The 18726-nt window shown below is 40.5% G+C and overlaps 2 protein-coding genes across 2 annotated transcripts in view; one reads left to right on the top strand and one right to left on the bottom strand.

Annotated features, from left to right (window-relative positions):
* Window positions 1–1093: 1093 nt before the first annotated feature.
* RPL37A (ribosomal protein L37a) lies at window positions 1094–4660 on the top strand. Its single transcript, XM_007420162.4, has 4 exons — window positions 1094–1246; window positions 2653–2781; window positions 4099–4181; window positions 4520–4660. The coding sequence occupies exons 1-4, from the start codon at window positions 1244–1246 to the stop codon at window positions 4581–4583; spliced, it is 279 nt and encodes a 92-aa protein (XP_007420224.3). The 5' UTR covers window positions 1094–1243; the 3' UTR covers window positions 4584–4660.
* An 8371-nt stretch (window positions 4661–13031) lies between these two features.
* The window catches only part of IGFBP2 (insulin like growth factor binding protein 2), a 61248-nt gene continuing 55553 nt past the window's right edge, over window positions 13032–18726 (bottom strand). The window contains exon 4 of the mRNA XM_007420163.4: window positions 13032–15719. Within this exon, the coding sequence (XP_007420225.1) occupies window positions 15552–15719 (168 nt within the window). The 3' untranslated portion in view covers window positions 13032–15551. The remainder of the gene's footprint in view (window positions 15720–18726) is intronic.

The raw sequence follows: 18726 nt of genomic DNA, 5'->3' as shown, positions 1-18726 counted from the left end.
TCTGGCCATGGGCTCTTTGTGACTGTGGCCATATCTCCTTTGGCTGCTGGAGAGACCAGAAGCACTCTGGCAACCAACTTATTTTTTTAGGATCGGAGGATCATTGATCTTGTGGAATACCTTCCACCAGAATGTTATTCCCACTGATAACATCTGCGCACCCATCACAGCTTCCCAGGAATCCCCACCTCATTTCTCTCCTACATGCCTGCCTACCTATAGCGCCCCACGCTCAACAAGCATGAATTCTTCACCTCCCTGCTCCGTTGTGCTGTGTACAACAGCTAGCTTCACATATCAGACTAAGGCAACACCAAATGCTATTATCTCAGCTTTTTTTTAAAAAAAAAAAACCAACATAAGTTTCTGAAAAACCTTTAAAATACCTTTTACAGAGCTAATTACAGCAATCTTAGTCATGCTGTAAAGCAGTGTTTCTTAAAGTGTGGTCTGAGGATCTCTGGAGGTCCCCCAAGACCCTCTTAGGAGTCCACAGAATCAAAATTATTTGCCAGATATTGAATACATTTGCAAAAATTTGAAACAATGTCACACTCTCTTTTGTTAAAAATTATAGTTTTTTTTTCATGAAAAATGTTAGTATCTAATGGGTTTAATAGTTATTTTTACATGATCCATTAAATATTCTACAAATGCATCAATTTTAATACAGTAAATATCGCTAAATATAACCCATACAAACAAAAGCTCTTTTGGGGTCCTCAGTAATTTTTAGAAGTGGGAAGGGATCCTGAAAGCAAAATGTTTAAGAAACACTGGTGTAAAGAAATGTGTTGACATCCACCTTCTCCAGAAAGGAGTGCTGTAGTAACGATAGCGATTTCTCTACAATTAAAATATTGTTTATAAAGAAATACAGTATATTCCATCCGTTTGCTTTTTTTTAATTCTATCTCACTCGTCGGGCATTGATCCCGATGTTCCCTAGCACGTTATACTTTTTATTATACTTGCATGGACAGCAAAAGAAAGAAAGGGGGCACTGCGGGGTGGGAAAAAAGCAGAAACGTTGGATGCCAATTTTTTGCAAGTATTGAAAAAAAAAATCGGTCCGCTAGGTACTCCGACCAAAGACGAACTGAGTGCGTAGAAAGGCGCAGCCTCTCTAGTTGCCTCACGGGTCCGCAGTTTTTCTTCCGGTCTCTTCTGGAGAAGGCACGGACAGTGCGCATGCGCAGAGAGCATTTCCTTCTTTCTCTCTGAGGCCTGTTCAAGTAGCAAGATGGTGAGTGGAGCTGCAGTTTGGACTTAATTCGTTTTCATCTGCTGCCATCCCTCTCGGGGCTCCTCGTATTCGTGTTTGCGCGGCCGGGATCTGGAAATATGAGGGATGAAATATCTGGGGAACCGGATATTGGGAGTATTGGGGGATGATCCTGGGGTGGGCTCGCCGGAGACTACCGGGTAGAGCCAGCTTCGGAAAGAATCGCGCTGGGCGTGTGAATGCGGGGAATCTCTATTGGGGGGACTGGACGTCAAGGTTTCGCCGTTCCTCCTTTCTGCAAAACGTCGCTTGAATTGAAACTGCTTACCTTGAGGGCGTTTTTTCTTCCTTCGCATACAATTAAGCGATAGAAGTCTTTTGTTGGTTAACTGAGAAGATAAATAGTTTTTTTTTTTTTGGTAAAAGCGCGCCCTTATTGCAAAGGGTGGTCGATTGTTGCATTTCAGACGCGTACACTTTTTTTTTTTAATGGTTGATTTTGTGGCTAAAACTTGACTAGCTCCAATTTCAAGAATAGGTTAAGTGCTTTGCCAGCCACTCTGTTGGTTGTTTCATCCTTCTCTGCTCTCCCCTTTTTGCTGGTGATTTTTCCATCAAGTTTTAAGTCCTTTAAGGTTTCTGTAGTGAGAGAAAGATCAAAGCTTGTAATACTCTGGGTGGCCTGTACATATTACTGCCAGCCTTATTTAAAATATTGATAGGTCACTCACTATCCAGAGGATTATGTATCGGGGGCCTAGAGTTAGAGATAAAAGTTGAGCTGACGTCCAGTATCCAGCACATTTTGGATAACATGGCAGCAGGTATTAATAGAATTTATTATGCACTTGTCATTTTTAGTCAACAACAATTATCCTATTGTTAGTTGTGCCACTTGGTTGCTTGGGTAGAGTACTGTGATTAGAATCCTGTATTGGTTTGAATGAAAATTACATTGAACTCATTGAGTAAGGCATCTCATCTTTTCCAATATTTAAATATGCTTAGCTTATTTATTGTTTGCTTCCTTAAAATTGATTTCCTTTATATTCCATTTATTCTTGAGGCTTGCATTCATTGTGTTCTTGCCTCATTTTTTTGCCTCAACTCTGGAGTAAGTTGAGAATGTTGGTTTGTAAGAGACTCATGCTTAGCTGTAGCATGGTTCACATAATTAAAACAGACTAGACAAAAACATAGTTGGATACTTTGTAATTCAGTGTGGCATGCAAATATATCCAATGGAGGGGCCCAAAGCCATCTGGATGAACTTAATAGTCAAGTGAAAACTTGAACCTCCCTCTAGTCCATACTTGAACCAATACACAACATCATCTCTATAATTCTACTGTAGATGAATATTGATGAGAACAGATAACTGTAACAGAAATGAAACATGTTACACTTTTGTTGCTCTGCTCTAACAGGCCAAGCGTACTAAGAAGGTTGGGATTGTAGGTAAATATGGTACCCGATATGGAGCTTCCCTCAGGAAGATGGTGAAGAAGATTGAAATTAGCCAACATGCTAAATATACATGCTCCTTCTGTGGAAAGGTAAGGCTTTACTTTATAGCAGAAAATGCATGAAAATATTGTTTTTCATTAGGGGCTGTCCCAGCCTCTTCAGTTCTAAGAGAACAGTCATTCCTGAAAAGCATGTAAGTTTATGAACCTTAGGAACTGGTATTTTAATTTTTTAAAAAATGTGTCTATGCTAGTATTCCACATTTTTGGAAATTCTATTAATTCTCTTATGAGACTTGAAGATGCTCTGAATCCTCCAGAATTTAATAATAAGGCAGTTTCTGTGTGAAACCTTGAGAATGTATGGATAGTTACTTTATGTTTTATATGGGAATTTCAGTTATGTTATAGGGAAGATCTTTGAATTAGAAATTCAACCTAATCCATTCTTTCCCAGTTTGGTTCCTCCCATATGTGTTAGGACTGCAATTCACAAGACTCCTGTCTTGGTAGTTAGGAACTACAGTTCCTATGGAAATAGATCAGGGAAAGCTGATTCAGTCCTCTGCTCAGCATACATCTGCAATACAGAATGCTTCTATAAAATCCCTAGCAGATAGTTGTCATAATATGAGTATACAGTCCTTCTTACTGTTGTTCAGACTGGATATCCCTGGTAATAATTGATTTTCCAAATGTTGTGAAGGTTTAAAAATAAGGAATTGTACTCAGATGTTGCGAAAAAACATCCAGAAAAATTGTGTCTTGAGATGAGACATTAATTAGACCTATTTTTATTGGTATAGCTGTGCTGAAAAATATCCAGTGCAAAAAAAAAATGTACTGGTAGTTATTGCTAATTTATTGTTGTCAAACCTAGAATTAATTTTTAATTGCTAACTCTTGTATGAACAAGCCTGCTTAACCATATCATTTATGGTGTTTGGACTTTTTACATTAGGTATCTGCTTGAGGAAATTTTATGTTCTTTCTTCAAAGCAGAGTCAGCAAAATCCTTTCTACTTTTTTTTAGTGGGTTTTGAAATAAAATGGATCCATATTACTCTATAAAAATAAAAAAGGAATTGTGGTATTCCTTATTGGATCAGCTCTATAAGAGAGCTTCAAAAATAGTTGCTAAAGAGGCGAGCAATAATTGTGGTAACTTCTTTGCCCAAGGCATCAGTGGGCATTGTGTAACTCCTATAACTTGCTTGCTGCACTCTGGGATTTGCTTATGGCATATTACGTGCTTATGTGTGAATGTATTGTCAGTTGTATCCTGAGAATCAGTTTATGAAAGCATACATGTACAGTTAGAAAATATGCATTAGAATAATTTAATTTGTAGTTTGAATATTTGCAGTTTGTGATACTTGTACAAACGGGATAATATTTTTCTTACAGACCAAAATGAAGAGGAAAGCAGTGGGTATTTGGCACTGTGGCTCATGTATGAAAACAGTGGCTGGTGGAGCTTGGACGTACAAGTAAGGAACAGCACAAGGTTGAGCTTTAAGTTTTGAGTGAATGTTCCATTTTCATCTGTGGTGGATGTACTGTATAGAGTGAGGTAAATATTCAGATGAGATTAATAGATGGATTTTTCTTTGGTAATGAGAATTTGAAATGACCTGATGTAGGGTAGTTGTTGAGGCCATGGAAGAGGTATGTGCTTTTAATGGGTAATTTATTTTTAGGTGGTTAAGGGGTCAGCTGGGTTAGTCCTCTTGCCCCTTTCTGGGGTGAGTATTATTATTTTAGGTACACCTCTGGGTTGTGGCCATACTCCTGACTGTACTAACAATAATACTTTTGTTTCTTCCAGCACCACTTCAGCAGTGACAGTGAAGTCTGCCATTAGAAGACTGAAGGAGTTAAAAGACCAGTAGAAATATATTCTTGTTTGAATGTTGTCTATTGTCTCAAGTCATGCTATCTGCCAATTAAAGGTGGCTGTGAAAATGTATGTGTATGCAGTTCTGTTGATACTGGCTTTCTGCAGGTGTAGAGTAAGCCTGCTCCTTGTAATCATTCCAGATCAGTTTACACAAAAATAGGAAGTCAACGCATAACAGATGCAGTAGTAGTAAAAAATGCAAAATGAAATACTTCAAAGACTCCTAAGTCATACTGAATTAAACTCTATTCTGTTGAAATCAATTATGTTTAGTACTGACCCCTCAGTTTTGTTTATAGTATGTAATCTGCAGATCTTTAAATCAGAAGTAATTCCTCAAAAACAATGAGTAGAATGTGCTACAGCTCCAGAAATAACCTGCAGAATATAATTTCCAGGATCATTAATCTGCAGTCCTTTATACTTGGAAAGAAGTCTCTAGTAACTCTGGACTTGGCTTTTGAAGAGATGTGAATAGAGATTTTCTCATTTAACTTTGCTATTTTGGGGAAGAAAGGGGGAAAGCCAAGTGGGAGAGAAGTAGATACAGGTGGTAGTAGAATAAGTGTGTAAAGGGGGTTGGCAGAAGCTTTTTCCTTGTTTCTCTAAAAAGGATGGTTTGAGTTTTCTGGAAAAATCTATGAGTGCTATTTGTATCTAGCCTCCAGCTGTTTTTCCAAGTAAATGGAGTGTTGGAAAGAAATTATATAAAATGGCTCAGGACTTTGTCCGTCAGCAGAATAACTCTCTGAAAATAGAACAACTTGAAGCCACAAGTAGAGTAGCAGGAAAGCTGAGGGTAGGGGGGAGGAAATTTGGAAATGGGCTGAGTTTGGTTGGGGGCTGCAGAGAAAAATGCTCCAGAAAAAAATTCTCCCAGTGTAACAGCTTGGAGTGCTGCTGACTGTTTGCTTCTAAGCCTCTCCCTCTTGGTTATGTGACCTAAAGCATACTGTATGTATCTCAGTGCACACATGTACATACAAGTAGTTTTCGCTTACCAACAGTAATTGGGACTGGGAACACTGTCATTAAGTGATGCGGTTGTAAGGTGCAATGTCACATGACCATGCTGACTTAACAATGGCAGTCCCAGTTGCTGCTGTTGGGCAAATCCCGTGCAGTTGCAGCACCCCATGGTCATGTGATCACCAGTTGTGACATGTTGGCTTCCCTGTAGACTTTGCTTGTGGGAAGTTGGCAGTGAAGGTTACAAATGGTAATGATGTGATCACAGGATGCAACCATTGTAATTGCAAACCTGTTGCCAAGCACCTGAATCACAATCACATGACCGTGGGGACGCTGTAGTAGCCGCAGCCACAAGGACCCATCATAAGTACCCCTCATTCAACGCTGTTGTAACTTTGAATAGTGGCTGAACAAGTGGACATTAAGTGAGGACTACCTGTACAGATGTAATACAGGGAGGGAGAGCAGAATCAGACACATTACACAAAAAATACAAACACTTTATGGCCACTGCTGGTAAAAGGGTTGGAAAGAATTCCAGAAGCCGTGTTCTTCGTGCTTCCCCTTTTTTAGGTTTCGTACAGAAAATTAAACACCAGGTATCAAATAGTCACTGGCTGCTGAAGTTCTTCAAATATGGTAGATCAGTTCCAAGATCAAGGCACACTCCACTTTGTTTTGCTCAACTTTAAACATTGCTTGTGTTAGAGATAATTTTTCCCTGATAAAAGGCACCTGTTTCTAGCATAGTGAATAGTTTCAGGATGTGAGACTTTTATCAATTTCTGTAGGTAATTTCTCAAGTTTAATGAGAAAATGTTAAGAAAATGTATATTAAGAAGCACAGTGGCAGGCTCAAAAAGATACAACTAGAGCTATTGATCTAGCACAGGGGTTGGCAACCTACAGGCCCAATATAGTCTGCCACCAAAATCAGCTCATGGTCCCCAAAAGAAATACATTAACTCGGCCTGCAAGAAAAAGAGCACTCATCATTTCCTTGGATGGCCATTTTGGCAATAGCTTCATTGCCACCGTAGTGTAGGCAGAGTGACAAGTTCCCCACCTGGGCTAGCCAGAGCAAGCCATAAGGCGGAGGAGGAAATGTAGCAGCAGCAGCATGGCCTCTGGCCGCTATGCGGAAGAAGGTTGCTGACCACTGATTCAGCACAAAGTGTTGCCCTGGAGATGTCCCAGCTGGTAAGCTGGGTGGTAGCCTGGACAAAGGCAGTCTTACTCCTAAAGTTTTGGTCAGATAGGAGGAGTGACTATGCAGGGCACTTTAATTCTATGAATGTGGGAGTATTGATGTGGGAATTATTTATAAATTGCACCAAGAGGAGCGTTTAATAAATATGCATTAGGGATATGCAAAACGTTCGGCGCACAAACCGTCCCATGCATGGGAACAGCTGGTTTGGGATGGTTTGCTCGCAAGCAGGCACGCTGAGCTGCAAGTAGTTCAGAGGTGAGGGGCAAAGGAAAAGCCGAAAACACCATGTCGTGGTGGCTGAGGAGAAGCAGGGAAGGGAACTCAAGATGCTGAGCAGACTCGGGTGGATGGGCCAGTGGGATATGCCATGCTGGGAGCTTTTAGAGGGGGGTGGGGGATAATAGGCACTTTTGTTTCAAATCCAGAATAACCGGCTTTGGGTTTTGGTACCACCAAAGCATGGCTGGTCTGAAATGGTTTGGTTTTGTTCCAAGTTTGAAACATTTTTTTTTCTATTTTATTCATGCCCCTAACACCCATGAAAATGACCATATTCCATAGCAGTCATACCTATAGTATTTGATTGCAAATGTTGCATTTTCCAGGTATAAAACGCTGTGTTCATTTCATAAAAATGTCAGCGTTGCCTTGAAAGATTGGTAGTAAATTTTAGCTCTTAGAAGACTGCAGAATTAATTTCGACAATCTAGCCAATCAGATTTTGTTATAAATATTTATAAAAATGTTAGGACTAAACCACAGGAAAAAACCCTAGATACATTGATTATGTAGCAAACACCGATCTCCTACATGAATAAAAGGTGGAAGCTGTGGCCAAGAGGGCCCTTGCCCAGTTCCTGATGGTGCACCAGTTCCTGGAAGAGGAAGTACTGGCTAGTCACTGGTGCCCTTGTCACTTCAGGGTGGACTACACCTTTAAAGACCACTGAGAAAATGCAACTAGTGCAAAATGCAGCAACCCATATACAGTATTAACTGGGGCAACCCATTATTATAATGTAACATCAGTATTACAGGAGCTGCACTGATTGCCGTTTCTTTGCAGGTGCAGTCCAAGTTGCTGGTGCTCACCTTTAAAGCTCTGTGTGACTTGGAGAATGGCTGTGGCTCAGCCCACTTACACCGGCCAACCATTTGCCCACCCAAGAAACACTTGTAGGGAGTGCTTGCTGTGGGTCTCCCCTCCTTGTGAGGTGTGATGGGAAGGAAGCGTTCTCTGCAGCAGCTCCCTCCTATGGAATGCCCTCCCCCCAGAAAAAGAAAAGATCTATGCCCTCACTTTCAATATTTTGGAAATTCAAAAACAGAGCTTTTTAAACATGCATTTGGGGACTGAGGCAGGAGTACGCAGAAGTGCCTGTGTTACGATCGTTACAATGATTAAACAGTGCTATGGTTTTATGGTTGAACTATTATGGTTGTGTGCTTAATGTGTTTTTACTGTTGACATATTTGATTTTTTTTTTGGTATGTATTGTACACCGTGGGTAGTTATGGAATACTAGCGCTTTCATAATGATCCATTTTGTTGTTGTTGTTGTTGTTTAGTCGTTAAGTCGTGTCCGACTCTCCGTGACCCCATGAACCATACTGCGCCAGGCCTTCCGGTCCTTCACTGCCTCCCTGAGTTTGCTCAGTTTCATGCTCATTGCTTCAGTGATGCTATCTAACCATCTCATCCTCTGCCGTCCTCTTCTCCTTTTGCCTTCAATCTTTCCCAGCATCAGGGTCTTTTCCAAAGAGTCCTCTCTTCGCATTAGGTGACCAAAGTATCTGAGCTTGAGCTTCATTATCGATCCTTCCAATGAGCAATCAGGGTTGATTTCCTTTAAGATTGACTGGTTTGACCTCCTAGCAGTCCAGGGGACTCTCAAGAGTCTTCTCCAGCACCACAGTTCAAAGGCATCAATTCTTCGGCACTCCGCCTTCTTTATGGTCCAGCTCTCACAGCCATACATTACTACTGGAAAAACCATAGCTTTGACTATGCGGATCTTTGTCGGCAAGGTGACGTCTCTGCTTTTTAATATGCTATCTAGGCTTGCCATAGCTTTCCTCCCAAGGAGCAAGCGTCTTTTAATTTCATGGCTGCAGTCTCCATCTGCGGTGATCTTGGAGCCCAAATAAATGAAGTCTGTTACTGCTTCCATTTCTACCCCTTCTATTTGCCAGGAATTGATGGGTCCAGATGCCATGATCTTAGTTTTTTTAATGTTGAGTTTCAAACCAGCTTTCGCACTCTCCTCTTTCACCCTCATCAAGAGGCTCTTTAGTTCTTCTTCACTTTCTGCCATTAGGGTGGTATCGTCTGCATATCTGAGGTTGTTGATGATTCTCCCTGCAATCTTAATTCCGGCTTGTGATTCTTCCAGCCTGGCATTTCTCATGATGTACTCTGCATATAGGTTAAATAAGCAGGGTGACAGTATACAGCCTTGTCGTACACCTTTCCCTATTTTGAACCAATCGGTTGTTCCGTGACTGGTTCTAACTGTTGCTTCTTGGCCTGCATACAGATTTCTCAGGAGACAGGTAAGGTGGTCTGGTACTCCCATCTCTTTAAGAATTTGCCACAGTTTGTTGTGATCCACACAATCAAAGGCTTTTGCATAGTCAATGAAGCAGAAGTAGATATTTTTCTGGAACTCTCGTGCTTTCTCCATGATCCAGCGAATGTTGGCGATTTGATCTCTAGTTCCTCTGCCTCTTCGAAACCCAGCTTGTACATCCGGTAGTTCTCGGTTCATGTATTGCTGAAGCCTAGCTTGTAGGATTTTGAGCATAACCTTGCTAGCATGTGAAATGAGTGCAATTGTGCGATAGTTTGAGCATTCTTTGGCATTGCCCTTCTTTGGAATTGGAATGTAAACTGACCTTTTCCAATCCCGTGGCCACTGTTGCGTTTTCCAAACTTGCTGGCATATTGAGTGCAGCACTTTAACACCATCGTCTTTTAGTATTTTAAATAACTCAGCTGGAATACTGTCATCTCCACTAGCTTTGTTGTTAGCAATGCTTCCTAAGGCCCACTTGACTTCACTCTCTAGGATGTCTGGCTCAAGGTCAGCGATCACACCAGCGTGGACATCAGGGACATTAAGATCTTTCTTGTATAGTTCTTCTGTGTATTCTTGCCACCTCTTCTTAATCTCTTCTGCTTCTGTTAGGTCCCTGCCTTTTTTGTCCTTTATCATGCCCATCTTTGCACTAAACGTTCCTTTCATATCTCCAATTTTCTTGAAGAGATCTCTAGTCTTCCCCATTCTATTGTTTTCCTCAATTGAGGAAATGATCCATTTTACATGGAAAAATACAAGGGAGTTTCTCTCTGCTGTGTTGCAGTGACAGGTTTCAGTTTTGCAAGCAGCCTCATGTGGGTGCTGCAGTTCTACCAAATCCATTTCACTCTAGCTATAGTTTTTATCCCAACTTTTAGGTGAGGCATCTGGGTGCATGAACTTGCAATAATATGTAATGCATAATTTTAACACTGAAACTGGGAACTTCTTGGAAAGATGCTAAAGGGGATCCAAAGATTTTGCTCACTGCTTCTCTCTGCATAGAAAAATAAAGGCATGTATGGCTTGCCTAGAACTTTAACCCTACAATTTATATGCAGACATAACTTTTTAAAGTAAACTACCTTCTCCCTTCAATATTTACCTTTCTACCTATTGTAGCAGAACTTTAAATGCAGGGACCAATATGGGTTCTCTTTTTCTCCCTGTGCAAATACTTCTTTACTCTGTGCTGCTTTTGAAGGCATTTACATCACATAAGTTGTTAATTTTTTTTTTTTCTAGATAAAGTTTACCTTCTATGTTTTGCCCCCATTGTACTACTATTTAGAAGGAGGCCATAAGAATCACAAACAAGGTGTCTTGCCATTAGCTGGGCTGGTTTCCTAAAAGCGGTAAAGGGAGTGGAAACAAAGTGTTTTAAACCTCTTATAATGGCATAGTTATGTTCTATTAAAATAAGAGACCCCAAGACTCAGCAGAGACTTAAACAGAATCCAGCTGGGCTGGGTGATCTATCCTTGAGCAGACCAGGCAGAATGACACCTTGTGGCTAATGGGATTTGCCCTCGCAAGTGTTAAGATAGGGATCTCAAACTTCAACCCAAAAGTCCTGCGCAGTAACTGCTTTATTAGCCCAGGGACTGCAAGACTGAAGCCTTTTCATGCACTGCTACAAAGGTGTCTAATGAGACAAAAACAATGAGCAGCACGATGGTACCATTATAATTCTATTCAATTTTTTAAAAATCAACCCTACCCTAAGTCACAAATCCTACGTATGAAATCCAGATCTGAACTGGACAGCAATTGCCCCCGTATATCTACATTTAATCTCTCGAAAAATGTTCTAATTCAGAAATGGTATATTTAAACAGATTAAACAATGTGCACTTCCTAACTGGCTTTGTGAGCAAAAATGTGATTAGGGAGGTTAGGAACTACATAAAGCACCAACAAAGGAAAGCTGTTTAGAAGAGGCCCCCTTTAGTTCCAAGGAATGACTACTGTACAGTGGCTTCTGCCCTCCTCACCATTGGATTAGGCTACTGCAACACACACTGCGTGGGCCTGTCTTCAAAGATCACTCAGGAGCTTCAGCTGATGCAAAATACAGTGGCTTGGATACTCATGGGTGCTTGCTAGTGGACACATACCATGCTCCTTTGTAGGCCCAGTACGGACTTCCAGTTAGCTTCCAGGTGCAATTTAAAGGGCTGGTTTTAACATAAAGCCTTTTATGGTATGGCACTAAGTTGCCTACAGGAACGCAACTCTTCGCTAGAGTCAGCCCAACCACTTTGGTCAATGGCAGAAGTAGGTAGTTATTCCCCATTTTTGGGAGATGGGGGCCAAAGCCTAGAAGAATTATTTGTGTGTTTGTGTGTGTGATGGGGCATCCCATTAGAGGTTGGTTTGTCTCCAACGTTATCTGATTTCTGGAAAAAGCTAAAAACAGCTTTTCTGGAGGGCTTTTGGGGTCTGATGCCAGGTATTGTTTTGGGTTTAATATATTTTTTGTTATGATTATAATCTGTAATCGTGAGCTACTGGGAGTCTGTTTTGATTATGGCAGGCAGGGCCAGTTCTGGGCCTAGGCAACCTAGGCAGTCTTCTAGGGCACCAAATTTTAGAGGGCACCACAATTGAAAAGACTTCTGAAGTACACAATATGAGTATAAAATCTGATAATCTTCCTATGCTTTTCAAAATCACCCACAAAGTTGGTCAAGTGGTAGTGAACAGCACTCTAACCAGATGTTGCAAGTCACAAGAAAGAAATGATTATTACAGCTAAGGACCTCAGGAAGCTGATAATATTACTGAAGCAAGACAAAGGGCTGATAAGAAGGTACAGTACTGAGTGAAAGAGTCGTGTGACTATCAGCTTATCAAAGCTATACTTGGAAAAGCAGTAACGGTGCACTCTGTGCATCAGCACCCCCACTTGAAGGTTAAATATACAGTAATCATAGGGGGAAGCAGAATATGACTTTGCCTAGGGGGTTAAAATGTCAAAAGCCAGCCCTGGTGGCAGGATATAAATCTGTTAAATAAGAATGCACAGTATTCCAAGGAATAATGGAGTGCTTTCTGAGCTAAGCTGCCTTTAGTGCTAGTTCCTCAGGGCGCTGTGGAAGAGGTATCAGAAGTGGGCAGGACTGAGAGAGTTCAGGAGTGTTTGAGCACTTGGGGCTCAATCCAACTTACTTTGCTCAAAGACTCTCATGTGCTGTGGGGTGATGCCAACAGACAGATTAAGTTGCTATGGCCAGATGATGCAGAAACTCTCTCAGTGCAAAAAATGACAATCAGATGTAAATCAATTTGTGCTTTAAGATTAAGAAAGGGAAGGAACCATGGGTAACTGTGGAAACAGGTGTCCATACGTCTGTGTGAGAGGAAGAGTTCTGGCTTTGTCCCATCCTCTGCTTTTCTAGACAAAGTTCAACAACTGGTTTGTACAACCTGGACTGTATCAGCTCATAAACTGCTCTGGCTGACAAGTATTGTGGGCTGTAGAAAATGACTTGGATGGCTGCATTCAGTTACGCATGTGTGTTTGGTTTTATTCTATTTTTACTGAATTTTTACTGTATTTATTGTATTTTAATATTTATTGCTGTTTTATTGTGACCCGCCCAGAGTCACTTTTTGTGAGATGGGCAGTATCTAAATTTGAAACATAAAATAAATAAAATGTTACAAATAACCAGAACATCACAACACGCTTTGTCTGGCATCCCATTTAATTTATTTCAAATTTCTCAGAGTTTAGCAATCAAACAAAATAAAGAAAACAAAGCATTGTGATTTCTAAACAGGAGTACATTGTAAGCATCAGCTTTCAATGGCAAGGTTTACATGGAAAGTATTTGAATTCTTATTTGATGGGTATCAATAGAAAATGGATAGCACCAATTATTATTATTTTTTTCAATTACTAAATGTTGCAGTATGAAAACTGGATGCCTCCCACAGGAAAAATAAAACAAAACAGCAATGTTGATTTATATTCCCAGAACATGAGGTGTTTTGATTTCTCAGTGTTTTTATCATCACCATAGTTCTAGGTTTGTTCCTGAAGAAGAATCTACAGTTAAATGTATAAACTTAAGGGGTAGGTGATGTTCCTCTTTAAGGCACCGATACTAGCTTCTAAATTGCTAAGTAGATTGGAAGTGGAAAGTAAATAAAAATGAACATTTTTGTTTGATGAATTTGGGTTTGGAATATGCCAAGCATAAATGTTTAACAAGTCACAAATGACCAAGGTCGCCTGATGGAGAATAATGGTTCTCATTCACTGTGATGAATAAGAAGGTACCATCTTTTGTCACAATGGTGTTATTCTCGGTACCATATAGTGTGCCTGCTGGGAGAACGTCTCCAGTGCAACTTGAGATTTACTCCATCACATTCACTTACAGCATCACCTTTTTTTCACAGAATCTTTTGTCCCCAAAAGCATATAAATTCTTTAGCATGTATCTGCTTTCCTACTGGGAATATCCCAGCATCTACAGCTTGCTCTAGAAAATTATTTCCTTGTCTTGTCCTAATATTTAAATTTCAACCCCTTTCCCTCTACCAGTCTCTGTCTTGCAACATGAAACATTAATTCTTATATTCTCTCTTGGAGCAGGTGTGTATACGTACCTGCATTTGGGCCTGAGGTGATGACGTTCTCAGTGATTCACAATTGTCCCCCTCCTTTTCACCAGAGATTGTGGAAATGGAGAAGAAATATGACTATATACTTCAAACTACGAACTGCCATACTGCAGTTGAACTGCAGCGCTGCCATTGTTTTGGCAGATAGAAAAGGAAGGGGATTCTTTCAAGGTATCAACTATGACAGAGTCACAACAGCTCTGTGTATGAAAAGGAGGCAGGGAAGTGGCAGGCTGACCTCTACTATCTCAACCAGAGACAAGCCCAGTTGTCTTTCTGCTGTCATCTTTCTGCTGCATTCTTACAGAAAAAAGATGGAAATGTTTCTTTTTTGCCTTCCAATATACATATGGCATTTAAAAAAAAATAAACACACACAAAATCCCCCAATCTTCAACAATTACACTAATAGCAACTGCCCAGTAAATATAAATTGGCATATATAATACAAGAAGACATAGTACATGCAACTGCTTCTCATTTTTTCAACATCTGCATGGTCCACACAGAAGCAAAATCAAACTCAAGAGTGTGAAATGGTTATCAGAAAAAAATCCATTATTGGGAACTGAAAGTTCAACACCATTCTCTCTCCTAGCTCCCAGATATGATTATTCTATACAGGTTTGTATGCATATGAATGAACATGTACGTATAATCTGTCCACATTTCGGGGTTTACAAAGCACTATATTTAGTGTCATTTACTTACAGAGACATAGGCGCTGCTCATTTTGGACCTATGTCACATGGGGGAGGGAGAAAGATTGGTCTACTCATGGGTTTTAAATGGGTTTTTGCTTCTTAGGGTTGTGAAGTCTTATCTAAGAGACAGCAGGACATTGAATAATAATTCATGGCATTGAATGAGGCTGCACATTGATGACTTGAAGCATTTAATGGTTTGTGGGGTGGTAGCAGGGCTTTGCACTTTTGTAAACCTTGTATTAAGCGCAGTGCCCGGTAGGGCAACATGGTGGCATGGTGTAGCTCCTTGCTGTCCATGCCTTCCAAGAAATATTGATCCTTAAGCAAATATTCTCTTTAATCCTTTAGTTACAACCCACCTAATAATCAAATGGGACCAACATGGACAGACTGCAGGGCTCTGTGTAGCAGGCACAATGTAGTATTTACAATCTTTGGTCTTTGGCATAGGTGGTGAGAAAGAATTAGGGCAAGGATTATCTCATCCAGCCTGGTGGGAGCAGGATCACCTTTGGGTGAAGAGATCAGGTTAACTCTTTGCTCTGACCTCTGTTTCTTTGCTGCTTCTGGTAAGAGTGAAAATGATTTAGAAGAGTTTGGGTAGAGTTAGGGGTGGGGCAAGAGAAAGCCTGAGATACCAAACCCAATCTATCTACCACCTTTGTTATATTTTTCCCAATGGTGCAAGCAACTGAGAGATATGTATAGCCCAGAACCCCCCCACCCCCAAAAAACTCCTGGGGATTTGCTGGAACATCAACATGAAGGAGAAAATCAAGATGCATTAAAACCCATGTAAAATCCAGCACTGAGTATAGGCCAAGCCACTTGACAGAAAATAGGAATGTGTCCATCTATTGCACGTGAAGGGCTGGTGTTCCCCTGTCTTCCTGCTCATGGCCAGAATAGAAGAGGTGGCATTCAGGATCTCCGCGGATGGTAGGTGACCCTGGGATGGTTTTTCCAGTGTTGGGATTAACACACCAACATTCTCCTCGCTGGCCATTCACTGACATTTTGCACTAAAAGTTAGGAGAAGCAGAAGAATTGAAAATTCAGTTGGCTAAATAGACTCGTCTATAGATAACAGGTCATGGCAAACGATTGCTCAGTCTTCCAAAGTCACCAGGATTTATTATTCAATCATAGTATCTGGTGAATAGTGAAAGCTATAGCAAGCCATTAATTTTATAGATTAAAGCATCAGGTTTGACAAAGCTGGCTTATTACAAGCTTTGGAGGACAAAATGACTGCTTGCAGTTATAATGTCTGAGATTAACAATGAAGCATCAGCATGCCAAGTTTACAAATTAGGTAACATTTAGTTTTTAAACTACATAGCATAAAATCTATTACATGTAATTAAGGAAGAGATTGTGAAGAAATTCTAGTTCTATCATAGTTAGAGACTACGTATCAGAAAGGACTTTCTCATATTTGGTTTAAACTGTATAGAAACAGCATATGAACAAGAATGTCATGTTTTGCAGTGAGAAATAAAATTGGAATAGTAGATTTCACTTGCAGTGAGAACTGTGAACTCCCACAGGATTTTACAACACTCAACAGATTTCACCATGGGTCATGTTTAAGCTTATACAAAGCAACTATAAAAGCAGTTCCCCAGTGAGCAATGGGAAAGTAGAAGGCAGATGTTTTGGGGGAGGAGGGGACAGTGATGTTTTAGGCCCGTTAAAGTCACCCATTAAATCCATATTGTGCACCAAGCCATAACATAGCTTCTTGGACTATGGCTTAGTTTATTGTGTGAACCGAGCATTGTGGTTTGTAAAATATGTTTTATGGCTTAACGTGTAGTATAATTGCAGTCAATTCAATAAACCATGGCTTCACACAATATGTGAATGAGAAGAATGAATCATCAAGTTTGTTCAAATTATTTTTAGTGTATTTCAGTGTATATTTCAGTAATAATCTTTATTTTCATCCTCTGCCATGCATCGGTTAGAACAATCTAATATCACACAATTATGTCATTAGTATACCCAGTTTGAGAACATCAAGAAATTCCATAGTGCAGAGTTGATTACTTAATCCATAAGTAAATAGTTAGAGCCTCCCAGTGCAAATAATGCAAAAAAGGGGCATTTTTGCTTGGATTAGTTAGCAGAACACTGTAGGTACACCACTGACATTCATGTTTAACAATTGGAGGAATGAACCATCAAAAGTTAGTTCAAATTACTCTTAGTGGGTTTATTGCAAATAGAGTTTATTTGAATCTAGATCCAATATTAATCTCATCTCCTGAATGAGAAAAATGTACAATGGGAATCAAATGAGCAAAGCAACCAGCCACATAATTCCTCTCCTTGCCCATACAGTCTGCGCTTTTCTGTATTTCTAACTCAATTATGATTCCAATAGAAGAGATTCTAAATCCCCGGCAATTCTTATTTTATTTTGTGGTATCAAGGGAAGAGAGTCCCAACTCCACATGTATCTGCCTGTAATCTGATCTGATAAAAATGAGTACATAAAAATGGTGTGTTAAGTGGACTAACTCCCTCCAGGGGTAATCAATTGAAGGGGTACTGGCCTCAACCGTGTGGTGTGAGCCTTCCAAGATAACTAGACCCTTGAAGGCATTGGGATTGCTTCCTTTGTCTCACAAAGGGGAAAGTTGCATCAAAGCAACCACACCCTACACTGATGTTCACACCCCACATATCCAACAGGAGGCTCTAAAAATAGAACATGATGCCAGCTGGTTTTAGAAGGGAAAAACTGTATCGATTACGGATGCATCTTTAGAAAATGGCAAGCGTGCTCACCTAGGAATAGCTGAAAAGAGGAGGAGAAAAAGCTTCTGGCTCTGTGATCCTGCCATGAAACTTTGTTGCTGGGTTGTTTGTGAACATGCACTCCATCCTTTATTCCTCTAGGGCAGGGGTTCTCAAACTACGGCCCGCAAGCTGGATACGGCTGGCCAGGGTTGTTTATCCAGCCCGCCCGCCTGATTGGCCGCCGCTGCTGTCTCTCAGAAGCGGAAGTGTCGAGGCTGTGTCAGGAGCTGCAGGTGATGCACGAGGAGGGAGATCGCAGAGCTGGACTATTCTATATGACAGGTATGCCAGGTCCGGCAGCTCTCCTCCTCTCCTCAAATTATAGTCCGGCCCCCCAACATTCTGAGGGACTGTGAACTGGCCCCCTGTTTAAAAAGTCTGAGGACCCCTGCTCTAGGGCTTAATCTAGAAGCTCCATTTTGTCAGGAGTAAGGCCTCTTGCTCGGCATTCAAATTCAAGAGCCCAGGGACCTTCTGACAAATAGCTGATGATCTCCCTAGTGTTCTTAAGAACATTTTCTAAAAATCAGGGTGTATATTTCTGAATAGCCTCCAAAAATATAGTTCATGTCAGCAGCTAAAATGAAGACGTGGTTCCTGTCTGCTGACTAGAACAAATTTTCCCTTATAAACTCACTGTTTTTGATGTATCAATATTCCTAATAATTCCATGGGAAAAGTGAACATTAGACATGATATAGCTCTTTTCCCTCTGGTTATAGAGATCAAGCAAGAGGTCATCTATGTGGTGAATTGTCTAACCGAAGAACAAATCTGTTCAAATCAAATATGCCTACCATGCCATGACCCTTAGCTATTTCAGATTCCAGAGCACAAGGGGGATGAAGGGGATGGGAAAAAGGATTCCAAAATTGATGGGAAATCAGAAGAGGGATGCTTTAAGAAAACAGCAGAATGAAAAGTCTATATATTGTGGGATTCCCAATACCAAGAAGCCCAGGCAAACATGGAGATGGTCAGAGATGGTACAATGGACTATCAATAATTTTGTGCTCTACACAATTTTGCCATTATTTAAAATGCAATTAATTCCACTGTTTTTTAAAGTTTGCTTCTTGTTCTTAATGTTTTTGATACAAAATTGTCTTAAAGACAATGAAAACATGACTCACAGCAGGGACATAGAGAGAGAGAAAACAGATAGACTCACATCTGGGCAACTCACCAATTACATAAAAGCTGCAAAATATCTTTCCCATG

Source organism: Python bivittatus, unplaced genomic scaffold (assembly GCF_059951505.1).
Source record: "Python bivittatus isolate LINGU-HERP-01145 unplaced genomic scaffold, Pbiv_v1 ctg000480_np1212, whole genome shotgun sequence".
NCBI lineage: Eukaryota > Metazoa > Chordata > Lepidosauria > Squamata > Pythonidae > Python > Python bivittatus.
This window is presented reverse-complemented; position numbering and strand designations above follow the sequence as displayed.

Bases quoted from the DNA above. Each gene is read 5' to 3' on its own strand.
- RPL37A (XM_007420162.4), top strand. The intron at 2,782-4,098 runs GTAAGGCTTTAC...TTTTTCTTACAG, and splicing joins CATGCTCCTTCTGTGGAAAG to ACCAAAATGAAGAGGAAAGC. The intron at 4,182-4,519 runs GTAAGGAACAGC...TGTTTCTTCCAG, and splicing joins GGTGGAGCTTGGACGTACAA to CACCACTTCAGCAGTGACAG.